Genomic DNA, 12,866 nt, shown 5'->3' with positions numbered 1-12,866 from the left:
TCATATGACATAAACAGCTTTACTTGGCAAAACAAATAAAGAATGGACCACCTTGCTGCAGGGTAATGCAGCAGCACACACACAACAACCATTAGCAATTTCACTTGCCATCAAATATCCATTACATAGCAGATATTCTGTTGTGGGCACTGGGAATCAATATACCACTTTCAGTTTAGGAGGTTGAGTGTGCTTTATTAATGCACTGATTGCCTATTTTTTTTATGTTTGTAGAGTAATGGATCAATGGGCCGATGGCCTTGTCTTTGTTTATAACCTTGATGTAGACATGCGAGTAAATCAAAATCGAGCCTTTCCCAATGACCCAGAGTAAAACAATTAAGAAAGATTTAATTGTAACATGAGGAATAAAATAAAATACACAAGAATGGAGCTATATACAGGGAGTACCAGTACTAGATCAATGTGCAGAGAGCGGTACAAAGTATTTGAGGTAGATACTGTATCCACATGAAGGCAGGGTAAAGTGACTAGGCATCAGGATAGATAAGATTAAAATAATGAACAGAGTAGCAGCAGCAAATGATGAGTTTAAAAGTGTGCGTATGTACTGTTTGTGTTGTGTCAGTGTGTGTGTATGTGAATGTGTGTGGGTTTCAATGTAGTGTGTGTGAGTGTGTATAAGGTGTGTACATATAGTCTAGTGATTATACTGGGCTACTTATACTTACTGCACAGAGAACATTAAAGGAAAACCACTCAAAAACGGTATTTTGGTATTTATTTCATTAGTCCACTCTTGATACAGTCCCAAAATGTTTTGCATGTCAGCAGTCAAGTTTTCAAGATATTGGACTTAAGAGAAGCAAAGTGTCACATCATGATGATGATGCAAAATGCTAATGAAAAAAATACCAAAAGATAGATTGAGTCGATTTTTCCTTAAGAATGCCACTGTGTTGTAACTCATAATAGGACTGTGTTACAGAGGTCTAAATGGTCACTCACAACACTGTCATGTGTCAAAAAGCCTTCATCTGAAACATCAAACCATGATGAAACCAAAACCAACATCTTAATTTCAGCCAACCAAATAATACATATAAAATAGACTGAGGAATCACATTTTAAAGAGCACATTTTTTTGGTCAAAAGGTTTTGAAAGATCAATTTAGGATAGGATTAAAGCACAAATGCAAAGCAAAATAGCCAAATTACAGTTCTTGATACATTGAACTAAACATATTCTGTCTTTCTTCACACATCAAAGTAAAAGTAACATCCAACTCACCAGCAGAAGATGAACATGATCCCAGATGACAGCCAGGTCCACCGATACATCCCAAGAGATCCGGGTGCAAAACAAAGACAAATAGAGAATTAGGCCTATCTTGTATTCATTTAATAGTTTTAGAATTTAAAACAATAAGTAAAAGAGAAATTATGTACCTCAATAGTGTTGTTCCTGTTTAAGCCACAGATGATCAATTACAGATTACAGACAGATAAATCCTAGTTCCAGTTGATTAGCATGATATGTGCAGTGATACTACCAGGGAATCAAACTGTCCTCTCTTAACCACCCAGGGTTGTTGTTTCTTGTCAAATCCTGGAACATGGTGGCTATGCAGATTTACCCAAAGGGATTAGTTAGAAGAATTATCACAATTCACCATCTGGCCCGTAGATATCAAATGCATTAAAAAACAAGTGCATTAAAATATACCCTGGCTGCTTACTCTTTGATGGCGAAGCGGTTGCTCTAGGTTAACATTCCCTGTGGTAGAAGAGCTAGGTCAGGTTTGCCTTCGATGAGGCAAATTCCAGTGGGATGAAAAGAGTATCCGCTAGTTCTCCTTACTGCTGACCAATGAGGAGGGCTAGTGTTAAAGGCAACAGTGGATTAAGAGGGAGAAAGAAGTAGTACTTGGAGCAGTGACTGTCACACTCCGTGTGCACGTAAATCCTCTTGATGCTAACTTGGGGCTGAGCCTTGAACACAGGCAGCCTGGTTCAAAAGCCTCTACTTTTTAAGGCAGCAGCTCCACTGTCATTGTTTGACTGATGATTGAGATGACAGCAACTGCTCTTCATAACCTTTTCATGCAATAGCCTCGCTGTAATGTCATAAATGGATTCCATGACGCAGGATGACTACCGGGCGGCAGGTAGCTTAGTGGTTAAGAGCGTTGTGCCAGTAACCGAAAGGTTGCTGGTTCTAATCCCTGAACCGACATCTGTCGATGTGCCCTTGAGCAAGGCACTTAACCCTAATTCCTCATGTAAGTAGCTCTGGATAAGAGCATCTGCTAAATGACTAAAATGTGTACAGGTGCATGACAGTGGAGCTGATGGAATGACTAAAATGCCATGAATTTGAATCCTCCACATTATAATCTGTTTCATGCATGCATATGCCTTTAATGACTGACATTCAGTACATACCGCAATCAATTACACATCTTTGAGATTATATACTGTACATTTCATGAATATTTCAGTGTAAAAATACATATTTTGATTTATATAAAACACATACACGGCTACAATTTACATGTAAAACATCTTAATTGTAGTTCTATGAATGATAGCTGTTGTTGAACACTGCACCCCATGTCACATATCCTGGGGGAAGGTACTTTGAGCAAATATAGGCGTTTCAGATTCTTACTCACCTCAGAGACCGTGTACTACAAGTGACATGGGCACCAGGGGTAAGATGGGGAGAGACATTCCATGCGTTCACCTGTCTGCTTCTGTTTAGTTCAAGAACAAGTCGCCAAACTGGTCCTGCTATTACACCTGTTCCCTTTCGGTGATGGCAGATATCTCCCCCACAAACTGAAACCAAATCCAGTGGTTTACAGTTACAAAACACAAACAAAGGCGTGAAAGGTAGAGAGAGAAGCACATACGTGAGCCTTTTTCTTTCAAGGCACTGTTTGTTCTGCAAACAATACAGGTGTTACCTGAGGAGAGGATGGTGAACAAGGAAGGAGTGTGGTGTACTTCTCATGGATTGTATGGAAATTTAACAGAAATTAAATGAATGTTTTTAATGTCATTTCAATACTGTATAAGCTTCAGAAGGTGAATTGGACTCAATGTTATAGGATGACAAACTACTGGCTTGTTGAGAGATCTGTCCTTCAGGATCACCTCAATGTATGTAACTTCTGTGTCATTTTACAAGAGAGGCAATACATTGCTGTAATTACAACGCTGATAACTGTCACTAACACAAATACAGGAAGGTGTGTATTGATTTGATCAGTATTTTCCCCTCAGTTATTATATACATGAAGAGAAGAGACAAACTAAAGTACTCAGATAGTTATAAGAGCTCTAATCTATTTTGTGTATCTTCTGTTCTGGTCTGGGCTGTGTGTGTTGTTCACTAGGCCACCTACACAGCATGTGTGCGTTACAAACCATGTCCTGGGGTCCTCTGTTACGAGTCCTCTGTGGCCTGGTCTAATTAAGCCTATAGCGCATAAACTGATACTCTATCACCACCTGTTTCTGTCTATATGTTTTCAGAAAGTACCAGTTCTCAGGCACAGAAAAGTGACGGACAACTCTCAACATTTAGTGAGATAAATTAGTGCTCTGAATTTAGCTGTTGAAGGAAATGCATTACTTGGTAAATACGTTTCCTGTGCAATATTGTAATATGACCTCACCCCATTAACTCTAGCTACTGTATAAATTAGCAGAGTGAATCATTGTTTCAGTAACAGTGTCAAATACAAAGTGTGTTACTAATCAACATCACTACATATGTATTATGATATGTTTTATATTCTGAAGAGTAAACCGCTGATTTAGTCGTTTACAGACAAACAAATACAAAAGGTAACATTACCATTATGTTCCAAAACTGTAGCGTTGAGCACGAGAATGTCATATGACAACGGTAACTTTAGTTTTTGTCATTAGCGAATGTAATTTGATCCTTTTGAGTATCCGTAGTCCTGTGTTTACATGTGTAGTGAATCATGTTGGCTAGCTATGCTAGCCATAAGCAACACGTGACTCTTTTCGAACGAGTGAGTGACAAGTTTGTGCAAGCACATGCTCCGTTTAGTCAGCCTGTCTGCTGTCGTAGCCATGCTATCGAGGTTATAGCTAGTTAACGAGCTAACTTGATTTATTTCAACAGGTGGCAGGCGTTAGCTAAAGTTAGCTAGCACCTAAAGACTGAATCCCATGGCCTGATCACATGTGAGTAAGCTGTCCTTCCGCACAAATGCTATAATTATGTAGCTAGCGAACTGGTTTATCTCGTTTAGGTTGTCATGCTAGGACTTCAGTTCTTTAAATATTTTAGAGGGATTTGTCGGCTTCAAATAGTGCTTGTAGCTGAAAACATCAATGTGCGAACTGCACGAAGTCCCTCGCTGAATTTGACCAAAGCTCGTCAAAACAGTTGCTGCTACTTCTCTGTGTTACCTCAAGGTCTGGTAAACTTAAATGAAATGCAGCGGGTCACTTGGACTGATTATGCTGTCGAGCTCGAAACGAACAACATGGAACATGGCAACGACCACCTGCTGTCACCTGCACATGATGCATCAACTGATCCAGTTGCTGCAGAGGAGAGTCACTTGCATTGTAATGTGAAGGATATCATTGCCCCTGGTGAGAAATATATAGCCTACCATCTGTGGTGCTTGTTTTCACTACATGTATAATCACTGAAATAGAAAACTCACAAATTATGATTAGAGAATTGTGTGAAAGTACTATTCTCATTGTCTGACATCAAAGGGAAAGTGCATCCCACAGTAATTTATTGGATGACATGCTGCACAAACAGATAGAACCCCCTTTGTTTCCATCCAAGTACAGTATGTTGTTATTATGTACTGTCTTAGTGGTGGCCAGTGTCATGGCCTAATATCAGAATTATAGTATCTTCACTCTCACAGTGCATCACAAGATGTCTGACCTTCTAGCATACTGTTTACATGCTTGTTGTTGTCAAAGGGTAATTCCATGGTAACAGAATTACACTCAGACTCAGATTTTTCACTTTAAAATGTATACCAAACAAAAACCATTGATTTCAATGTTTAACAAACCATAGAAATCTGTGCACAATGACCATATAACTCTATGCACAATCACTATTACACAGTAAATAAAAAATGTTTTACTGGAAAAAATGTTTGGTAACAGACTTACGGTAAAATCTCCCTCAGTTTTCTTCTGGTACCAAACTTTGTATCTGCAGTGTTCTTCCTGTAAATGTGTTTTTGTAAAAATTTCTGTGGAAATTGTACAAAATTGAACTTGTGCATAGAGTTATATGGTTAGTTATAACTTTGAAATCAATGGTTTTTGTTTGGTTTACATTTTTTAAGTGAAAGGTCTGTGTCTCAGCGTAATTTCATTACCTTGGAATTGCCCCAAAGCAGAACAGTGGATGGGGTGGAGTCACACACACAATCCGTGCAGTCAGACCATAAATTGTAGAATGATCCATTTTTGCTGTTACTCAACTACTTCCAAGGAATAGCTTATATTCACTAGCTACAAACATTCATTACATTCACACAGCATCCAGATACTTGGAGAGCCTTTTTCTTGAAAAGTATGTCTGAGGTATTTGAAGGATCCAGCTTAGCCTTTCACATGCTGTCATCATCTCCCCCTTGTTCCTCAGAACATGATATAGTGAAGAGGATCAAGAAGAAACCCAAAAAGCCACGTGGAAGGAAACACAAGTCTAAGTCATCAGAATGTTCTGACAATTTTATGTCAGAACTTCCATTCACAAGTACAGCAATATGGAAGGACCTTGGCTGTAAGTAAACCGTTTATGCCATATTATTTGTTTTGCAGTTGAATCCAGGCTAACTCAAATCAACATGTCCAGACTAAAATAACATAGTTAGTTGTAACATACCTTCATTGAGAGGATGTGTTCAATAGTTCCCATAGTGTGACCAGTTGATGGTATTTTCCATTTTAACTGGCCGGGCGAGTAGGAGAGCAGTAATTTGACTAGCGGCACCAACTCTGTAAGTCAATAATGACTGGTTATTTGTAGTTGCCAGTTGATGCAAGGATCTTCCTTGTACCGCAGCTGCCCTTGCATTCAAATTTCCTCCAGCTGCCTACTGGCGATGAATAATGCATTGTTGACTTGACTGGCAGTTGGTTTTACAGGAGGGCAGTCAAATCCAACTACAGAATAATGGAATCACACATTTGCCTCTTGTACAACACTAATATCGTTGTGTTACATTTCCCCCAGTCACCAAGCCAGAGGCCAAATTGAAAATTAAACGAAAGAGAGGTGCAAGTGGTCGGGTAGAAAGTGAGGAGGATGCAGATACAAAGAAAAAGAAGGAAACACAACGCCCAAACTACTTTGTTTCAATACCCATCACAAATCCCAAGGTACAATTTAGTGATATATTTTTATTGAGAAATGCATTTTTATTCTATTTTATTTGGGGGTATTTCTCTATATAGTGTCTCCATATATCACTATATTTAGAATACATACTGCATGTGATCACAAAACAACTGCTACTTACTATTGCCCCCTATCTTTGATAAACACAGATATTAAACTGTTTTCTAAAATGTTGTTGTGCCGTCTCGACACTGACCGAAGCGCGTTTGTTAAAAAGCGTTTATCCTTGTATAACCTCCGTCGACTATTACATATCTTAGATGCTAAATTCAGCTTCATCTCAAGCTATAAAATTTATCTAACCGAATCAGCCCTATTGCCTCTCAAGACCCCGATGGAGGACTCCATCCCTACTTACGGAATCCCAATCGTTTCCCATTTTAAATATTTGGGAGTAGATATATTTCCTTCCTTGGATAAAACCATTGTCAGAAACTATAACAGAACGCTCAAATCAATTTAATCCGACCTCAGTATATGGAATAATATCCCAGTTACTTTAACCGGCAGAATATCTCTGTCAAAATGAATATATTGCCTCGGCTGAATTTCTGTAGTTCAATGCGTCGCATGGCTTCCCCTTCTGGCTATTGGGATTACATTCTTAGTGTGGTTTCAAAATGTATATGTCAAGGTAGACGATCCCGGATAAACTTAACACATTTACAAAGGGGGGAAAGATGTAGGAGGACTATTCTTACCAAACTTTAAATTATATTTCCAGGCACTAGCATTTCGCCCCATCCTAAATTGATTTAAACATGATTCTTCTGCCCCCTGGCTGAGTATAGAGAGGAAATATGGTGTCTCCTATTACCCTGGAAGAGGTGGCGTTTACTGATACTGTGTATCCCTTAAACAATGTAAACTACGCTTTGGTCCTATTATTGCTTACACAATTTATATTTCTTCGTAATGTAAAAAAACGATGTAACTGGGAATCAAAACAGCATGCCCATACTCCAATATTTCACGATCTGGAGAGCGGCCTTTTGCATCCCCCCCATGGTCCAAATGTGGAATCCTTACCGATGTCATGGACAGTAATGGTTTGACAACATTCCAAGATTTGAAAGATACATACACATTACCAGGCAACTCCTTTTTTCTATATTTCCAATTTAGGTCAGCTATGCTGGAAACCCAACTACCGAACCATCCAATGATTAGATTTATATATAAATTATCTGGGCTCCCGAAAGGACTGATCTCTATAATATATAAACAACTTTTGGAAATCAGGTAGGCACATTCCTTCATATGATGTAGGAGTGCCCTGCAGTTAAATGCTATCTGGTTATTATATATAAATGCTGGAACTGAATGGCAAGAGGATGAATGGCGTGTTCTACTTGTGCAGATCAGTGAAGGTGTGGGGGTGGTGCAGGCGCTGGTGATGCAGAGAGACTCCAGACTCACGCGGGCTCTGGTGCCTGTGGGCAGTCTCCACATCACGCTGCTGGTGACCCACTTGGCCAGTCAAGAGGAAGTCAACTTGTGAGTGTCTGCAGCTGATCTCAACTATTTCAACCAGATAGCCACCCTGTTTATAGGGATAGTAGTAGAATAATTCTAATGTCTGTTTCTATGTCCTACACATTTTATTAACAAAACTGATAAAACGACACCTTTTGGAACGATGCAGACTGTGAGGAGACACACACACACACACACACTCTACACACGTATGTATGGTGGTATTATAAATGTTGTATTTTAGATATGTAGTGGTGTAATAATGTTATATGGAATTTTTTATTTTTGCCCTTAATTTGTTTGGACCCCAGGAAGAGCTAATGGGGATCCTTAATAAATGAAACAATTTGTAACGACAATATTGATTAAACTATAATTTGTCAATAGGTTAAAATAAATAAAATCTGAAAACATACAGTAAACAACAACGTCCTCTTTTTTTAACCTCTAAAACCACTGAATATATATAGGCCTAGTATCTCCCTATGATAAACACATGGTTACAGATCTGACTGTGTACACATCCCTGGCAATTTATCTTTGCATCACTAAATACTGCAGGGATGAATGATGTATTAGCCTGAATGGCTAGTGTGTGAGCATGGTGTGGTGGGAAGAGAAAGAGGATGGAGAGAGGATGTAGAGGGGATTAATGACATGGGATTGATCTGGCTGTTGTGCTGTGCTGACTGCAGGGCGGCGTGTGCAGTAGCCCAGATGAAGGCAGAGCTGCAGGACCTGCTGCGGGGGCGGGAGCTCATCCTGCCCTTCCACGGCATCAGACACTTCAGGAATGAGGTGGCGTTCGTAGAGCTGGCCCAGGGAGAACACCTCGCCACGCTGGCCCAGATCACAGGTGGGTGCTAATGCTAGTCGGCTACTGTTCCCCCACCCACTCTCCTTTTTTTTTTTCCATCCTCCTGCTTCTCTCTCGTGTGCGTAATCTTTGACGTCACTTACCGTGCCTTGCTAGCTATATGTTAGTCGTATATGGATTTGAGCTGGGCTGGGCTGCCAATTCAGGATACATCTGTTATGTATGAGGATTTCCAAGGGTCAGCCCTCAGCACAGTTTTGTTTACCCATTTGAAATGCTTTCTGTTCATAAAATAATATTTCATGTTTAGCTTTTTTCTCTCTTTAGCAAAATCTGATATATTGGTATTATTTGTTAACTTTTCACGTATTACTTACTGTTTCCAATTAAACTGTGTTTTTTAGATGGAGAAAGCTTCCCTAAATACAGACACTAATGGATTATGTTATCAGCAGCTGTCCTGCCCATTCCTGTACTTCCACTAACCGCTATACCCCCGCCCTCTTCTTTTCTCTCCTCTCCTCCTATTGATTATCTCTTTATTTTACACCATCCTGGGCTAAAGTTGCTCTCTCCCTCGCGGTCCTGCATTGCAAATAGATCTGCTGTTGTTTTTCCCATCACCCTCTCTCTCTCCCCGTCTCTGGTCATTCGCTCCAGGGGTTGTGAGGAAAACATTTGAGGAGAAAGGCCTCTCGTCCGGCGACGGCAAAGCGTTCAAGCCCCACCTTACCTTCATGAAACTGTCCAAAGCTCCTAAGCTACGCAGTCAGGTGAGCCTCATCACTCCTCATCACTCCTGCTGGAATGGCATGCATAGAGAACAACACAGACTCAGACAGACTGAAACAACAGGCTGAGTCATTCACAGCTAGGTGTACATTTGTATTCTGGCTCGTATTAATCTTGATTGACTTAAATCAACTGAAATGAATGTTAATGGCTGTCTGGAGTCTTCGATACAAGACCAAAGGCCTTACGATAATGTAATTGCTTATAATAATGTGTATTATCATGAAATAACAGTCTCTGCATGATCATTCAGTGACTTGGGAATGAAAATCAGTAGTTGTGGAGCGTATAAAGGATTATACCCTATAAAAATACAGTGATACAAAATGAGTAAAAGTTAGTCCTGTGATACTGGAGCTTTTAAATGGCTTTAGTCTACGTCACTGTCCCGTGGAAGGAAGCAGGCCCTTTGATAAAATTGTAAACAATGATGTTCACTTTGAGAGAATGTAGATTTGTAACAGCGGTCCACTCTGTGTGACATGTTTACCATCGTGGCTAAGTGACTGATGGTTATGTTTACCATCGTGGCTAAGTGACTGATGGTTATGGCAGCAGATAGATATTAATAGATGGTCTGGTCTGGCAGGAGGGATGAGGATTTGACCTGGGGGTTGGAGTGAAAAATGGGAGCTGCCAGCTTAATCTGTTTGTTGGTGGTGGATGACACATTTCCTGCGTGTTCCTCCTATGTGTGCACGTGTTACTGTGTGGGGTCAGGGTGGATGGGTGTGTTCAAGAACATCCATATCTGGTCAGACGTGACAGCGAGCACATCCCCATGTCTCTGTGTGTCTGCCTGTGTTGTCTCCCAGGGTGTGAAGAAGCTGGACCCTGAGCTGTACTCTGACTACGCTCAGCATCATTTTGGAGACGAGAGGGTGATCAGGCTGGACCTCTGCTCAATGTTGAAGAAAAAGATGCCAGATGGATACTACCACCAAGAGGCCTCCGTTACATTCGGTGAGTAGACACGGTGAGGCAGAAAAAAATTATTAGGACTGAAAATCTCATCTGCTCTCAGCATTATTGACATGGTTACACATAGTGTGGTGGAGTTGAAGAAAGGGAGCCAAGACCTTCAAAATAAAGATAAGACATGTATTTATGTTGGTGCCTCTGTCTTGCTGTTGACTCACTTGGCAAACTTCTCTCAACTGCCATTTCATAGATAAAAGTAATAACAATACAAATATAAATTCAGAATATACACTGAACAAAAATATAAATGCAACATGCAACAATTTCAAAGATTTTACTGAGTTACAGTTCATATAAGGAAATCAGACTATTGAAATAAATTCATTAGGCCCTTATCTATGGATTTCACATGACTGTGAATACAGATATGCATCCGTTGGTCACAGATACCTTAAAAAAAAAAAAGTAGGGGCGTGGATGAGAAAATAAGTCCGTAACATGCTCAATGGGTGACATGTCTGGTGAGTAGGCAGGCCATGGAAGAACTGGGACATGTTCAGCTTCATGGAATTGTTTACAGATCCTTGTGACATGGGGCCGTACATTATCATGCTGAAACATGAGGCGGTGGATGAATGGCACAACAATGGGCCTCAGGATCTCGTCACGGTATCGATAAAACACAATTGTGTTCGTTGTCCGTCGCTTATGCCTGCCCATACCATAACCCCACCGCCACCATGGGGCACTCAGTTCACAACATTGACATCAGCAAACCGCTCTCCCACACGACGCCATCTGCCCGGTACAGTTGAAACTAGGATTCATCCGTGAAGAGCACACTTCTCCAGCGTGCAAGTGTCCATCGAAGTTGAGCAGTCAGTTACGACGCCGAACTGCAGTCAGGTCAAGACCCTGGTGAGGACGACGAGCACGCAGATGAGCTTCCCTGAGACGGTTTCTGACAGTTTGTGATAAAAATGTTTGCTTGTGCAAACCCACTGTTTCATCAGCTGGCCCGGTGGCTGGTCTCAGACGATCCCGCAGGTGAATAAGCCAGATATGGAGGTCCTGCAGTCAGCTTGCCAATTGCACGCTCCCTCAACTTGAGACATCTGTGGCATTCTGTTGTGCGAACGAAACTGCACATTTTAGAGTGGGCTTTTATTGTCCCCAGCACAAAGTGCACCTGTGTAATGATAATGCTGTTTTAATATGCTTCTTGATATGCCACACCTGTCAGGTGGGTGGATTATCTCAGCATAGGAGAAATGCTCACTAACTGGGATGTAAACACATTTTTGCACAACATTTGAGAGAAAATTGCTTTTTGTGGGATCTTTTATTTCAGCTCATGAAACATGGGACCAACACTTTACATGTTGCGTTTATATTTTTGTTCAGTAAACAATGCATTCGGAAAGTATTCAGACCCCTTGACTTTTTACACATTTTGTTACGTTACAGCCTTATTCTAAAATTGATTAAATTGTTTTTTCCCCCTCAAATATACACACAATACCCCATAATGACAAAGCAAAAACAGGTTTTTAGAAAATGTTGCTAATTTATTAAGGATAAAGAACAGAAATACCTTATTTACATAAGTATTCAGACCCTTTGCTATGAGACTAAAAATTGAGCTCAGGTGCATCCTGTTTCCATTGAGCATCCTTGAGATGTTTGTACAACTTGATTGGAGTCCACCTGTGGTAAATTCAATTGATTGGACATGATTTGGAAAGGCACACACCTGTCTATATAAGGTCCCACAGTTGACAGTGCATGTCAGAGCAAAAACCAAGCCATGAGGTCGAAGGAATTGTCCGTAGAGCTCCGAGACAGGATTGTGTCGAGGCACAGATCTGGGGAAGGGTACCAAAAAATGTCAGCAGCAATTAAGGTGTGGAAGAACACAGTGGCGTGCATCATTCTTAAATGAAATAAGTTTGGAACCACCAAGACTCTTCCTAGAGCTGGCCGCTTGGCCAAACTGAGCAATCGGGGGAGAAGGGCCTTGGTCAGGGATGTGACCAAGAACCCGACGGAGTTCCGGAGTTCCTCTGTGGAGATGGGAGAACCTTCCAGAAGGACAACAATCTCTGCAGCACTCCACCAATCAGGCCTTTATGTTAGAGTGGCCAGATGGAAGTCACTCCTCAGTAAAATGCACATGCCAGCCCGCTTGGAGTTTGCCAAAAGGCACCTAAAGGACTCTCGGACCATGAGAAACAAGATTCTCTGGTCTGATGAAACCAAGATTGAACTCTTTGGCCTGAATGCCAAACGTCACATCTGAAGGAAACCTGGCACCATCCCTACGGTGAAGCATGGTGGTGGCACCATCATGCTGTGGGGATGTTTTTCAGTGGCAGGGACTGGGAGACTAGTCAGGATTTAGGGAAGGATGAACGGAGCAAAGTACAGAGAGATCCTTGATGAAACCTGTTCCAGAGCGCTCAGGACCTCAGA

The 12,866-nt window shown here is 41.0% G+C and overlaps 2 protein-coding genes across 4 annotated transcripts in view; one reads left to right on the top strand and one right to left on the bottom strand.

Moving 5' to 3' along the window:
* Positions 1-3,907, bottom strand: part of LOC311106707 (protein 4.1-like) — a 94,389-nt gene extending 90,482 nt beyond the window's left edge. The window contains exons 1-2 of one of the 2 annotated variants that reach the window (XM_084149111.1): positions 3,827-3,907; positions 2,637-2,802 (exon numbers count right to left, since the gene is read on the bottom strand). The gene's annotated coding sequence lies outside the window, so the exon portion shown is untranslated. Of the gene's footprint in view, positions 1-1,252; positions 1,678-2,636; positions 2,803-3,826 lie in introns of those variants that run through there. The other variant, XM_084149105.1, reaches the window with a different exon arrangement.
* Positions 3,908-3,921: 14 nt separating this feature from the next.
* The window catches only part of akap7 (A-kinase anchoring protein 7), a 45,263-nt gene continuing 36,318 nt past the window's right edge, over positions 3,922-12,866 (top strand). The window contains exons 1-8 of one of the 2 annotated variants that reach the window (XM_084149102.1): positions 4,033-4,185; positions 4,420-4,602; positions 5,630-5,770; positions 6,224-6,369; positions 7,749-7,885; positions 8,560-8,720; positions 9,342-9,454; positions 10,289-10,436. In XM_084149102.1, coding sequence (XP_084005228.1) covers positions 4,440-4,602; positions 5,630-5,770; positions 6,224-6,369; positions 7,749-7,885; positions 8,560-8,720; positions 9,342-9,454; positions 10,289-10,436 — 1,009 coding nt within the window. In that variant the 5' untranslated portion in view covers positions 4,033-4,185; positions 4,420-4,439. Of the gene's footprint in view, positions 4,603-5,629; positions 5,771-6,223; positions 6,370-7,748; positions 7,886-8,559; positions 8,721-9,341; positions 9,455-10,288; positions 10,437-12,866 lie in introns of both variants that reach the window. The other variant, XM_084149101.1, reaches the window with a different exon arrangement.

This window comes from Coregonus lavaretus (assembly GCF_964263955.1).
Source record: "Coregonus lavaretus genome assembly, chromosome: 31".
In the NCBI taxonomy this organism is placed as follows: domain Eukaryota; kingdom Metazoa; phylum Chordata; class Actinopteri; order Salmoniformes; family Salmonidae; genus Coregonus; species Coregonus lavaretus.
This window is presented reverse-complemented; position numbering and strand designations above follow the sequence as displayed.